The 14,798-nt window shown below is 44.5% G+C and overlaps 1 protein-coding gene across 2 annotated transcripts in view; it reads right to left on the minus strand.

The window, feature by feature from the left end:
- Positions 1 to 14,798, minus strand: part of GCN1 (GCN1 activator of EIF2AK4) — a 78,666-nt gene that overhangs the window by 14,359 nt on the left and 49,509 nt on the right. For both annotated transcript variants that reach the window (XM_044275420.1, XM_044275421.1), the window contains exons 24-41: positions 11,805 to 12,003; positions 11,526 to 11,675; positions 10,826 to 11,004; positions 10,655 to 10,735; positions 10,199 to 10,342; positions 9,922 to 10,049; positions 6,650 to 6,839; positions 4,825 to 4,895; positions 4,499 to 4,664; positions 4,179 to 4,373; positions 3,799 to 4,045; positions 3,586 to 3,707; positions 2,101 to 2,215; positions 1,759 to 1,938; positions 1,435 to 1,655; positions 1,037 to 1,105; positions 483 to 621; positions 44 to 240 (exon numbers count right to left, since the gene is read on the minus strand). In XM_044275420.1, coding sequence (XP_044131355.1) covers positions 44 to 240; positions 483 to 621; positions 1,037 to 1,105; positions 1,435 to 1,655; positions 1,759 to 1,938; positions 2,101 to 2,215; positions 3,586 to 3,707; positions 3,799 to 4,045; positions 4,179 to 4,373; positions 4,499 to 4,664; positions 4,825 to 4,895; positions 6,650 to 6,839; positions 9,922 to 10,049; positions 10,199 to 10,342; positions 10,655 to 10,735; positions 10,826 to 11,004; positions 11,526 to 11,675; positions 11,805 to 12,003 — 2,793 coding nt within the window. The remainder of the gene's footprint in view (positions 1 to 43; positions 241 to 482; positions 622 to 1,036; positions 1,106 to 1,434; positions 1,656 to 1,758; positions 1,939 to 2,100; positions 2,216 to 3,585; positions 3,708 to 3,798; positions 4,046 to 4,178; positions 4,374 to 4,498; positions 4,665 to 4,824; positions 4,896 to 6,649; positions 6,840 to 9,921; positions 10,050 to 10,198; positions 10,343 to 10,654; positions 10,736 to 10,825; positions 11,005 to 11,525; positions 11,676 to 11,804; positions 12,004 to 14,798) is intronic.

The raw sequence follows: 14,798 nt of genomic DNA on the forward strand, positions 1-14,798 counted from the left end.
TGCTCATTATGTCTGCATCCTTACAGCACAGGAGACATCTTACCTTTAGAATACAGGGTATGATGGGCCCAACGTATGGGGTGAATTTGTCACCAAAAGTAATAGGCAGATAAATAAACATCATAATATAACCATCTCGGACATGGGGAGCAATGTCTACTTTGCTAGCTGTCGATACAATTTCAGGCATCAGTTTGTCAAGTTTCTCAACACCTAAACCGGCCATCACTTCTGAAAGACCTGAAATACAGAGATAGCGCTCTTTTTAACATTTAGCTTTTTTTTATTTTTTTAATGAGCTCAACTTGAAATGAAATCATAATCATCTACAATAATCACATACTACACTCACTAATGCTTTATTCACTTGTGTGCCGTCATTTGCTTTAGTTACCCTTTAAACTGAACCCAATGATTTCACTATTAGAAAGCTTTTCATAGCCTTTTATATTATACACTTTATGGTATACCACAATTCTTACCTTGAGCTGCACCAGAACGATCCACCGAGCTGTAGTCAGATGCTAAAGTGTCCATCAGCCAAGGCAACAAATCCTGGAAGCAGGATTCCCCTGTTCCCTTCACCATTGCACCCAATGCCTTAGCAGCCACAGTTCGAACCTAAACAGTGGGAACACATTTAGTATCTGGATGGAAGGATTCATTTTTGCTCTTTTTGTTTCTACTACTTCTAAACTTCTAGCTTAGACAGAAGCTTCAACGCACACACCTGTTAAGCAACATTCTGGAATATTCTGTGACCATTACTAAGGGTTAATAAATACTCCTTGATTATCAGAGAGGGTAAACTTGAGCCGAGCTAAGCGACTGTTTCTATACTTTATACAACTTTATATAACTGCTGTATATGCCTTTTATAACTGCTATTATTCAGCAAATCATGTATTCACTTAGCCACTGTTCAAGCCTACGTATTCCCGTATCCCAGAATCCACCGTAAAACAGTATCAGTAAAGTGTTTATGAATCTACCAAATCATTCTATAAAGAGAAATCAAGAGGACCATGGGACTTACTTCAGGAACAGGGTCGATCAAAGAAGCCTTAAGTCCAGGTACGACACTTGGGAGGTAAGGAGCCAGGTCCTGAATGAAAGAAATGACATCAATGTCTATTGTGCATTACATAAATCATCATGACTATAACAAATATAAACAAGCTTTTTACAGATCAAACACCTTCATTTTCTGCGCATTGTTGAACACCTATAGGTAATAGATTTATAGTACACACAGGTCATGACGTAACCAGAAAAGGCAAATACTACGGAAACTAGACAGGTTAGGAGATAGAGCTTTGCCCGTACTAGTGTGCAATACATAAGATAAAGCTGGTGAGTATATTTCATACAAATTAAAAATAAATGTATTACATTATAGGCCACCATTTCTGATAACATGAAATACAATACTACCTTCTGATCAGTAAGCGAGTACATGTTTCCAATAATCTGGGCAGCCATTTTCCTAGTATCTGTAGAGCGATCCTGGAATGCCCGCTGGACTATGGGCATAATCAAGGCTAAAGAAGGAGCATCAATAAAATGTACAAATTTTGTATCAAGCAAGGTTTGCAGGCACTTGTGTGTCATTCTTGAGGGATCTGTAAGTGCATCCAACAATACTGGACAGATTGCTGAAACAGAAAACATCACAGCGGTTAAAAATATGACAAAAAATAAACTTCCCTTGAATTAATAAAATTTTCTTCATTAAAAAAAAGAAATCACTCCTCTCACCTAGAATTTCTGGGTTACGAACTACTGAGCCAATCTGGCGCAAGGCTTGTTGACCCGCTTTCTGCACCTTTACATGAGAATCTGTGAGCACTTCAGTGAGTTTGGGCACAATATTTGGAAGACAAGATGACAACTGCTTTGGAGCACAGTATGCCATTGCTCCTAATAACTCAATTGATCCTTAAAGCAAACAAGAGAAAAGAGCACCATCAGGACTAAACAGTTCAGCTCGCAATGATTCATGCATTTGACGTACAAAAATAACACAGTGGCAGATGGTCATGGAAATCCCACAGATTTTGGCTCAGTCATAACTACCTAAAATGACAAGTATAAAATTACCAGCTTTGGTTCTCCAGGATTCTTCCTCAAGAGCCACCAGGAGTGACGGTAATACAAGCTTTACACCGTGGGCACTGAGATTACTCATCACTGCCTTAGCACATTCATCAGCAGCCTAAAATAAAATAAAATAAATAATCAAATTTAAAAGGGAATCTGTCACAATGAAATTCACTGCTAAATGTAGTGAAGACAGGTCATGGTTGCTACCAACACTGGCATCTGAGGGGTTCCATGACCAGGACCGACGTTAATCTCTGATGCAGATCACTGCTGGCGGGTGCCTGCTGTATTAGGCTAGGTCTACACGACGACATTTGTCGCATGATAGGGCACAACTACACTGCAACATTTGTTGCGCGACAAATTTTATAATGGAAGTCTATGGTGTCGCACTGCAGCATGCGAAGCGACAGTCGCAGAAAAATCCATCTTGAATGGATTGCGACACCATAGACTTCCATTATAAAAATTGTCGCGCGACATTGGTGCGACAAATGTCGTCGTGTATACCTAGCCTTAAAAAGGGCTCTGATAATTTGCAATGACAGCCTGGGGCCTTGTGAAGGTTTCCAGCTTTGTCATAGCGAGCTGCCTAAAAAACTGTGCCCGAGGCCTGACAGGCAGCCTGTCACAGACTGCAGTAGTATTCTATTGCAGGGTATGGGAAACACAATCGGAGAAAATTATTTTTTGTCATCTTTTCCCCCCACAAAAAAATGGAATACAAAGTGATCCAACGGACGTACATGTTCCAAAATGTACCAATAAAAACTACAGTTCGCCCTGCAGAAAGAAAACCCTGACAAAGCTCTGTCGATGGGAAAAAACGTTCTGGGTGTTGAAGTCATATCGTTGTGACTTTTACCCTGCTTTCACACCTGAGCGTTCCGAAAGGAGCGCTCTGTATGCGCGCTTGTACGGGCGTTTACAAGCGCGCATACAGAGACAGCCGTGCACACATTGTCGCGCGTTCCCGAATATCTATGTGCGGGAACGCGCGACAAACGCCCAAAAAAAAGCTCAAGCACTTGTTTGAGCGTCGGGCGTTTTACAGCGCGATCGTACGCGCTGTAAAACGCCCAGGTGAGAACCATTCCCATAGGGAATCATTGGTTCTTGCCTGTTGTGCGTTTTACAGCACGTAGGAACGCGCTGTAAAACGCTCAGGTCTGAACCCAGGGTTAGTGAATAGTAAACTCTGTAATAACAAAACCCCCAAAAAAATGTGGAACTATGAGTATATTTTTTTCACCTCACAATTTTTTTCTCTCCCATTTTCCAGATCATAATATGGTAAATAAAAAAAATAAACAAAATACAACTTGCCTCCGGAAAAGTAACGAAAATTTTAAACATTTTATCTTGTCTACCATCCAAAAGCTAAAACGAAAATGCGAAATAAAAAAATGGCCCGGTACTTCAGGGTTTAATAATGATACCAAAAACAATATTTCATATATTCATGTGTCATAAAACTCTTACCTCTCGCACATACTGGTTTCCATCACCAAAGCACAGGAGGAGATGAGGCAACACATGAACCACATATGGCTCAAATAGTTTACCAAGCATACTGCAGAGCATCTCAAAGGCAAACAACGCCCCTGGGAAAGAAAATCGCCAATATTTAAAACTTTTGCATTTAGATTTAGTCTTGTAAAAAAAAATCTATATAAAAAAATTTCCATTTCCTACCCTCCCGACGCCGGAAGTTCTTTTTATCTTGAATAGCCTCCGTTAGGGTGGTCATCATTTCCTGCTGCTTCAGGGAAAGAATACCTAATCCCTTTACTAGCCCCGCAAGACCATAAGCCGCGCCTTTACGTTCTGCATATTTATCAGACTCTAGAAGAAGGGTCATAAGGTTCTGGATCATACTACCAGCGTCCTCCTTGATAGCTGGTACTAGAGGTGGCAGACAGCTGGCTACAGATTCCTGAACCTGTGAGAGGACATGACCAGGTCAAGACTATAACAGACCGAAAACCACATTATACTAAAATTGGTTAAAAATAAATTATATATATATATATATATATATATATATATATATATATACACACACACACACATACCTGTTGTGAAGGAGTAGAGAGTGCAGCTATTAGTTTGGCCACAATTGGCTTAACTTTAGGATCACTTTTGTCCAAGTGCTTTGCCAGTGAACCCATAAGAATGACAACGCTTTGTCTGACGGCATCATAGCAGGCATCATTTGGAGCGTTTTTCAAAAACTCCTCAAACACGGGCAATAAAGAGCCAACGCTATCCTGAAAAACAAAGATGGTATCATTTAACAGCTAATTCAGGCATGGGACTATCAGAGACTTGACTAAAATACTATCAGCAACTGTAGAGGTGCACGAGAAGCACCAGTCCACGATGTCTGCCGCACCTTTCCATGTGTGTTGAGTGCAGACAACGCAGCGTCCAGCATACATTTTCTCACATCGGGGTGTCGATCATTAAGGGCATCAGGAACAAAGAACAGGAAGAGTGGCTTAATTTGGGAACTGTCTAGATACTGAGCCAGCTGGTTCATTGCTAGAGCTACTCCACACCTAAAAGAAAAGAAAATTTGAAACAAAGTTTTTAGCTGCGGAAACCTGATAACAAATAGAAGAAAAATGCATGACACACATAAAAACACAAACACACACATATTGAGATTAGATAGATAGATAGAATTTTTTATATATCTGGAACTATCAGGTTTGGTACCTTGCTTCAAATTGGTCAGGAGGAGACTCTGAAATGACTCTTCCCAAAGCATCAAGCACAGGAGGTGGTCTCTAAATCAAAGAATATATAGAGTTAATCATAAGTCGCTCTGCAACTTCCATAGGGGTAAGCTGACCACACAGGAGAAAAAAAAAAGTCCTCAGAGGCCATCTACTCTCACCCAAAAGCAGATGTGTTTACCACTATAAGGCGTGTGAATTGCAGGAAAACCGCACAAGTAGGCACGCAATTGCAGTCAGTTTTGTCTGCGATTGCGTTCCAATTTTCCGTTTTTTCCGCAAGAGTGAATGTGGTACCCAGACCAGAACTTCTTCACTGAAGTTCGGGTTTGGGTTAGATGTTCTATTAATTTTATTATTTTCCCTCATAACATGGTTATAAAAGGAAAATAATAGCATTCTTAATACAGAATGCTTACTAAAATGTTGCTTGAGGGGTTAAAAAAATATAAATAAAATAATTAACTCACCTCATCCTGTTGTTTGCGCAGCCAGCATAGACTTCTTTCAGGACCCGGAAAAGGACCTTTGATGACGTAATCACGCCCAGTCGACATCAACGCAGGTCCTATCTTCATTCAGCAGGACCTGCACTGCAGTCACCACGCTCAAAGGTCCTTTTGCAGGTCTTGAAAGAAGAAGAAAGAAGACGATGCTGGCTGCGCGAACAAGTGGATGAGGGGAGTTAATTTAATTTATTTTTTTAACCCCTAAGCATTCTGTATTAAGAATGTTATTATTTTCCTTTAAAACCATGTTATAAGGGAAAATAATACAGTAAATTGACTTTTAGCAATTTACTATTATCGCCTAGCAAATTTGCTTGCGGATGCTTGCAATTTTCACACAGCCCCATTCATTTCTGCGAGACCTGCGTTGCGTAAAAAACACAGAATATAGAACGTGCTGCGATTTTAACACAACGCACAAGTGATGAGTGAAAATTGCCGCTCATCTGCACAGCCCCATTGAAGTTCACCTCACGTATTGCACCCGCACTGAATTTTTCGCCCGTGCGAAAGGGGCCTACGGGTATGGTAAAGGTTTATTTATTAGCTATATAGTACCAACATATTCTGCAGTGCTTTACAGACACTCATCAAGTGCTCTCGACAATGGAGCTCACAACCTAAATACCCCATCAGTATGTCTTTGGAGTGTGGGAGGAAACCCATGCAAACATGAGGTGAACATACAAATTCCATGCAGATTTTGTCCTTGGTTGGATTTTAACCTAGAACTCCAGCGCTAACCACTGAGCCGTCCATATAAAAATGCATAAAAATGTAAAATCCGAGCAGACATGTTTATGGCGGAGTTGGTTGCTTACAATTATTACTGTTGTTTTTTTCCACAATAAGACACTGGTCGAATGTATCACTCCCTGGCATCAAAGAGGTTCCAAAATGGGGCTTTTGCAACTTTTTGGCCTTGATGCGTAAACATTTTGCGACTTTTGCAACTTTTTGGCCTTGATGCGTAAACATTTTGCGACTTTTGCTTTTTTACACCATTAGTTCCAGTTTTGAAATACAGATGGGAAGGTGGGTGAGGTTAGCTATGTTTCACTCTAGATTTACTAATGAGACTTTAAAAAATAAAAATAAAAAAAATTGGCAAGTTACTCCAGTAATGTAGGTGAGTAGAAAAACTGGAGTAGCATTACTAGACAAGTGTCAGGTTTAGATTTATTAAGCATATATTAAATTTGAAAAATGGTGCGTAAAGAACATCAACACAGACTAGCATGAAATATTCCCCTCGTGAGGACTTGCCCGCCTTATGTTTTACTGACATACACTTACATAAAGCTTCTCATGATACAGCTGAATCAGCTTATTCATGGACTCTGAGGCCTGGTTACGATACGCAGCCACAGCATGAGAAAGCGCTTCAGCGCCGGCCTGTCGTACTGCTTCTTCATGATGAATTACATCTTTAATTAGTAAGGAACAGAGGCCTGCTTGTAATTTCAAGTCCAGTGCGTCCCAAAATCTAAATAAAATAAGAAAAAAAAAAATCTCCTTATATAATCGATGAGATGGTTACACTTATTACATAACAGGTCTAGTACTCACGGAGCAGTCCAACCCACACTCAGCTCGTAGCAATGTTAAAGGGGCTGTCTCACTTCAGCAAGTGGCATTTATTATGAAAAGGAAGTTATTACAAGCCACTTACTAATGTATTGTTAGGCTACTTTCACACTAGCGTTGTTTTAATCCGGCGTTCAATTCCGACACCGGAACTGCCCGCCGGATCCGGAAAAACGTGTGAAAACGGATTACATTTGAATCCTGATCAGGCTTTCGATCACAATGGAAAAATGCATTGGAAAAAACGGATCCGCCATTTATGGACTTTGACTTTTTTTCACATTTTTCGGGTTTAACATGCAAAAGCCGGATCCGTTTTGACTGAACACACAGGGCCGGATCCGGCGTTAATGCAAGTCAATGGGAAAAAAGCCTGATCAGGCGTTCAGTCAAAGTGTTCAGGCTTTTTGGCCGGAGGTAAAAATACTGCATGCTACGTTTTTCTGAAAAGCCTGATCAGTCAAAAAGACTGAACTGAAGACATCCTGATGCATCCTGAAGGACTGACTCTCCATTCAGAAATGCATTAGGATAAAACTGATCAGTTCTTTTCCGGATTTGAGCCCCTAGGACGGAACTCAGCGCCGGAAAAGAAAAACGCTAGTGTGAAAGTACCCTTATCCATATTGCTTCCTTTGCTGGCTGGATTCATTTTTCCATGACCCTATACACTGCTTGTTTCAATGGTTACAGACCACCCTGCAATCCATCATTGGCGGTGGTCATGCTTGCACAATATAGGAAAAAGGACTAGACCAGACATGTCCAAACTGCGGCCCTCCAGCTGTTTCAAAATACAACTCCCAGCATGCCTGGATAGCTTACAGCCATTAGGGCATGCTGGGAGTTGTAGTTTTGCAACAGCTGGAGGGCCGCAGTTTGGACATGCCTGGACTAGACTATGTGCGCTCCCATGGTCCCGGCCACCAGAGAGGCTGATGCTTTTTCCTATAGTGTGCAAGCACGACCACCACTGATGGATTGCAGGGTGGTCTGTAACCATGGTAACGAGCAGTGTATAATTTGGTGACAAAATGAATCCAGCCAGCAAAGGAAGCAATATGGATAATAACAATACATTAGGAAGTGCCTGGTATTAACTTCCTCTACATGATAAATGTCATTTGTTGAAGTGAGACAACCTCATTTGTTGAAGTGAGACAACCGCTTTAACTAGGAGGTGTCTGTTCTTCTGACAGGTCTGGCTTAGTAAATACTTATTATATTCCTGTTGTATAATTCTGGAGAATCTTTTCTTAGTTTCTCTGAATTACGCTGTTCCCCAGAGAGAGGACCGGTCTAGCACAGACACAGTGATTACCATAACAAAACAAAAAAAAATGAGGTGTTTCACCACGGCTGTGATTCTAGTAAGCAATGAAAGGCTACTTTCTCATCCGTATCATTGGGGGACACAGGCTTGACCGTGGGTATAGCTGTTGCCACTAAGCAGAAAAGTGTGAGCTCCTTCCTCCAGCTATACCCTTCCCACAGGGACTAAGCTAAATCAGTTTTTAGCGTAGTGTCTGTAGGAGGCAGACCTCCCTGCTTTGCAGGTCTGATTTTTTCTTTTTTCCAGCTGGATTACAGGCAGTCCTAACTGCCTGCATCCCCACCTAGGAGACGGGAGACCAGGGGGTCCTCAAGCCCGCTGCTCCTTCCCCGTCTCCAGAAGACAAGGAGGACCAGGGGTTTCCAAAGCCTCTGCTTCCAGCCAGCCTTCGGGTCACCATGGTCGACCACGATAAGTCCCCTCTGTTTCCAGTGAAGCGGCCCTCCCCAAGGGGCCGCACACCGAAGGTGGTGACCTGGCTGGAACCAGTGGCGCAGAACACACCAGACGGTTAAGTATTTTGGCCCCAAACACCCCCTTCTTCCTCCTACCTCCCTTTCTCAGGTTACCTTTAGTGAGTGACCCCCACCAACGCCTTGTCCCCTACATGTGTTATCTCCTGTTGGGAGTTGGAGGGTGAAGGAAAGCCCTGCGTAGCCGCAATGCCTTCATTCTACAGGGCCTTTCTCTCCTTATTGTGGCGTTCTGATCCTGTCCTCCGCCGAGGCCACTTGTAATTGAGGCCCCGATTTCTCTGCGGCCTACTACAGCTCCGGCTCCCCGCGTGCTCTTCACACCCGGCCGGCATCTCCATTCGGCCGGGGTTCCTAGCACCTGCACCGCTATATTGGAAAGCGGGGAGGGGAGGGGGGAATGGAGGCCTCTTTAGGAGGTACAAAGGGATTGGGCCTGCTCTTCCCCGCATTATAGCCCGGGACCGACTACATTTTGGGGGCGGGGATTGAAGTTCCCTCCACTTCCCCCTCCTTTCTCTGTGTCCTGCCGCAAATTCTTAGGGCCTTTTCTGCGCTACTCCCACCGCCTGCTTCAGGAGGATGCAGATTCAAGGCACCTCTGGACAAGCTGGCCGGACACAGGCCGGGTAAGCTCTGTCTTCCCTTCCTACAGGTTATAACCTACCCCCCTCATCCTCCTACCTGTTACTACAGGGTACACACTATGTCCGAGCCCAGATCCCAGGCTCTAAAACAGGCGGCGACTTCTATGAGCCTCCTCCCATACCACTTTAACCCTTAATGCACCTTGCACTATTTATTACAGCAGCGACAGATAGATATAGTTATTAGTACAAGCAGTAAGAATAAAAATCTTGTGTTCACACTTGCGTTATTTTCTGGTTTTAAGATCTGACAGAGGATCTCAATACGGATAAATGGTGTAGGAGCCTAAAAAACAAGATCCGTCACCCATTGACTTTCAACGTATTCAATGACGTTTTTTTACCGTTTTGATTTCACACAACCGCATTCTAACAGAACGGATGCACCCTGATGTGCAAAATCAAAACGGATCTGTTTAATTCCAGTATTGAGAGCCTCTGCCGGATCTCAATACCGCAATAACACCGCAAGTGTGAAAGTAGCCTAACAAATCAGACATATAGTGCTCACCTTCGACATCGCCTCACCTTTCAGCTTGTGCTTTTATTTCTTCCTCAACATCAAACTTCATCACCAAGAGTCTGTGCAACAAGGCCAGTCCATTCACCTCATCTGTGTCTGGCATTGGTAACACCATTTCAAGTTCCATTAACCCCTAAAGTACAATAAGAATTTCACAGGGTAAAGCTGAATAGGAATGTGTCACCTTCAATAAACTGAACGTAAACATAAAGTATAGACACTGATCTAACAACAATAGAGAAATGTAGCAGAAAACTGCGTATACCTGTGACCGGTACTTACCCGCAGAGCAGCATCTCGCACGTTTGAGCAGGAAGACTGTAAAGCTGTAAGTAAAACATCAATTTCGTCCTGCTCTGCATATGTACATCCTGCTCCTCCGCCACTGCTTGAGCACAGTGATGTCAGGGCATTGGAAGCCAGGACCTATGAGAAGTTTAATTTAGTATGGGCTACGAGCAAGCAAACCTTACAACAGGCAATAAAAGCCTTTGACAATACCATTACACAATAAGGACTCAACTCCCCTCACCCAGGATTCCTTTTTCCATTTCAATATGGCTCCCAGGGCAACTAAACAGTTTGTACTACAAATGTTTAATAGCTGAGCTACCGATTGGTACGCATAGGGTGGGTGGGGGGGTGGTTACTTCTGCATTCTTTAGCATAAAAAGATTTTTAAAAAATGGATCCTCAAAAATGGAGAAAACAATTGAACAAAGTACTGCTCACACTTACTTGCAACCTTGGGGTGGCAGTTCCTATAACTCTAGTTAATAACAGTAACATATCTGTGCGAGGCAGCAACTCCGGACCATTCTAAAGATAACAAAAATGACAAATAGATAAATGGCTTAAGAAAAATCTACCGAAAATCATAATTACACAGGCCGTGGTGAATTGACTTGCCTCATCAATAAGTTTAGCCTTATTCTGGGAAGCCCGAAGTTGGCAATGAACAGTGATAATATGCAATGTTTCTACTAGAAGTTCTTCATTATCTTCACTGTTATTGGTGGTCTCCATTAGAACCATTTTCAGGAGAGGGAAAACGACGGAAAATGCTGGTGCAGACAGAGGATTTGTCCCTGTAGTAAAGAATAGCATCCAATCATCACACAATCCAAATGCAAGATACTAAATACTGGTTAGATGAACTATACACCAGCACCTACTTATGTTATAATGTTAGCACCATCTTTAAAAGCACTGCCCAACCAGACAAAAGTGCTTTCAATGCATTTGCACTAATATGATTTTAGTATCACGGCTGCCCCAAAGTCCCACTTCCCACTGCTCTTCCGGTTTCGGTCCAACATAGTAATGTGCTAGAAGTTGGTTACTGCACCCCTGATCTCATTGAAGTGAATGGGAGCAGCACTACAGTAACCAGCTACACCTACTACACAATGGACAGAGCGGTGTAGTCCCGGCACCTACTTCCAACACCGGAGCTACTTCTGAGCAACTGATCAGCGGGGGATCAGGGTGCTGGACCCCAACCTACCCACCTCGATTAGATATTGATGGCCTAACTTGAGACTAGACGATCAATATAAAGAATGACAACCCCTTTTAGCTACAAAAATAAAAACCATGCTTTTGTCACCTGGGTCATCCTTTCGCTTGGGGACTGTATAAGCGTATAGAAGGTTTACTGCTCTCTTCATAGCTACTGGCAATTCTTCCTGGCACCAGGCAGGATCCAGAGTACATTCTGGTTTCAACAAGCGTAGAGTAATGTGGGCAAGCAATTTTCCTATGCAGAAAGAAGCCAGATATCACTGCCAGTTCTCAGAGATGCAAAGGAAAGCCTCATTACAGGACAAATCCTGTTCCAGACATTATTAAAAGAAGCACGAGAAGGGGAAAAAATCAAGATGTTTACCAAATGTTTTTAAATGGGCTGGCATGACGCAGCCAGCCAACTGCACAAAGAGTACATGTATCCGGAAGGCAGCTAGTGGAGACTTGAGTAAAGGCAATAAGCTGCTGGTCAGTGTCGGGATGTGCTGAGAAAGCCCAGAGGAGTTCTGCTGTATGATACAGTCCAGGAGCCTAATGGCGTTTTCAAGCTCCACATCCAACTAAAAAAAGAAAAAGAAAAAGAAAAAAAAAAAAGTTAATTCTAATATCAGAGACTTAAAGGGACTTTCTACAGTTTTCATACTGATGAACTATCCTCCGCTTAGGGAATCACTATCAGATTGGCAGGGTCCGACAACCCGTCAATCAGCTGTTAGGTGGTAGCACCGGCCACAGAACTACACAATGTCTTTCAAAAGGTAGTGGCTGTAACTGGTTACTGCAGCATTGTTCCCGTTCGAGTGAATGGGAACAGCGCTACAGTGGACAGAGCTGTGTTGTTCCTGTGCCAGAGCTACCCTTGAACAGCTGATCAGTGAGGGTTCGGGTACTGCTGATCTGATATTGATGGCCTATCCTGGCGATAGCCATCAATATAAAATAGACCAAAAAACGAGATTTTTGTATAACTTACCAGTAAAATCTCTTTCTCGCTCTTTCCTTGGGGGACACAGAAGACCTTGGGTATAGCTCATCTCCCTAGGAGGCGTGACACTAAGTGAAAACTGTTAAGCCCCTCCTCCATCAGCTATACCCTCAGCCTGGAGAGAGAGACTGTCAGTTGCGTGTCCAAGTAGTGAGAAAAGGCAAAGTCCAACAAGTGGAAACAACAAGCCAACTACCCAACGGGTAAACAAAAACTCGGAAACCGTGCAGAAAAAAACCAATGAATGGGTGGGTGCTGTGTCCCCCAAGGAAAGAGCGAGAAAGAGATTTTACTGGTAAGTTATACAAAAATCTCGTTTTCTCGCCCAATTTCCTTGGGGGACACAGAAGACCTTGGGACGTTCAAAAGCAGTCCAAGAGGGGAGGGACCACAGCACCAAGGCGAAGCACCCGAAGGCAGCAAGGAAATGCCACCTGCAAAAACCAGGCGGCCCAAGGCAGCAGCCGCCGCCGAAGCCAGAGTACGCACCCAGGAAAACCTGGTAAAGAGTGCAAGGAAGACCGTGGCCACCCTGCACAATGACATGGCCGAAGCCCAATGCCTCCGGCCCCGGAGGCACCAACCGCTCTGGTGAAATGAACGGTGACACCAAAAAAAAAAAAAAAAAAAAAAAAAAAAAAACAGAGCCCTGCCCTTGAGCAGTAACCACAGCAATAGCCATGTGGTTAAGCGGAGGAAAGCACCCAGGAGCCGTGAACCTTGGCGCGGACCTCCTGGAAACAAGAGACCGAGCGTCGACAAGAGTCGGAGATGTCCAAGCAAAAAACTGCAGACACTTCAAGTAACAGAGTCCCAGTCGCAGGTCCAGGCCAGACTGGAGAAGACCGAATCACGGGAAGAGAAAGGCAGAATTGGGTGAATGCCCAGCTTCCTAAAGAACCCCAGGGAAGACCCTAAGTCAGACAACAGAACCTGGACGAAGCACGGCCGGGAGCGAACACTAGTGTGCTCGCTGGACTCGTCTGGGCAGACGGGAGGAAATCCAATGCGAGTAAGCGCAAATCAGTGACACGGCAAAAAGGTTGGGAAAACCGGTCCCGTCGGCCCCCGAGCAACGCCGTCCCGAATCCACGCGGAGTGGGGGAGCAGATGGACAAACGGAAGGAACCGAACGGGACCCGGCCAGTTTCCAACAGACTCCAGGACAAGTCAGGCTAAGTCCTTGTCGTTGTAGCCACCACAGTAAGGTGTTCTACAGACCCGAAGTGGGGGCTTGAAGGGTAATCTTGACAGAAGAAAGTAGGCACGCCAGGTTACCGAGAAGGTAAAGTCCAAGCAGGACCAGCGCCCAGAATGGTAAAAGTAATCTGCACCCAGCGGGAGGACAGAATGCGGCAAACCCGGTAATAGGCACACAGCTAGTACAGCCAGTGTGAACAATGGAGACAGTACGAGGTCATAAGGAACACCGGGACCATCCATATGAACAACCATGGTCTCCCCAGGGGGGAGGGCAGTGAAGGAACAGCCCCTGAAGCCTGGCCGGGGCAGAAGCCACATCGGAGTAAAACTGACCCAGGAGAAGCCAAAACAGAGCCGTCGAGAGAAAAATAGCCGAGAAGACGGATGACACCCTCCAACCGCAAGGAGGAGTGGGCAACAGGGAAGCCACAGGACCGCTCAAAAGCAGAACTCCGCTACTCCGAGATGTCCGGCTCACCAATTCGCAGAAGGCGAATACCCTAACGAATCGAAAGTGGAGGTCCCTGAGACCTCGGTAATCGAGCAACCAAGAGAAGTTGGGCGACCTGCTCGAAAAGAGCGGCTAGAACCTGGTAGCAAAACAAACTGAAGCACGGAGGGTGCCAACAGGAAGGACTCAAACCAAAACGCATCCAAGAGGAGGAATGGCAACAGGCGAGGGAACCGTAATCCGGCCAGAGCCAACGTAGACTGCGAGGGACGCTGGAGACAGCACTCTCGACCATGTGACCGCTTGCGCTGGGAAGCAATGCCACAGGGTAACTAATGGGTACGCATCCAGGAACCACAAACACTCCCCAGGCGGAAGGGCCAACGAATATGGTGGATACCGTCACAACGGAAACACCAAATATACCCTCCGAACAGAGAATGGATACCACCCAGCTCGCTGCAGTAGAGAACAATAGAGCCCGTCCAGGCCAGGTGAACAGAAAGATCTCCTCAGAGAAGAGTGCCAGGCCGGCGGCAATCACCGTATCCCAAGAGAAAAACGACAAGTCGCAGGAAGAATGGAGGCATACGTACAAGCAGCCCCATAAGCAGTGAGAAAGCCAACCCACCTACGGAAGGAGAAGGCATACACGGCCCAACAACGCACAGAGTAGCAGCCCCCAAGAGCGTCCGCCCACTGCGAAATAGTCATAC

Source organism: Bufo gargarizans, chromosome 1 (assembly GCF_014858855.1).
Source record: "Bufo gargarizans isolate SCDJY-AF-19 chromosome 1, ASM1485885v1, whole genome shotgun sequence".
Classification (NCBI taxonomy): Eukaryota; Metazoa; Chordata; class Amphibia; order Anura; family Bufonidae; genus Bufo; species Bufo gargarizans.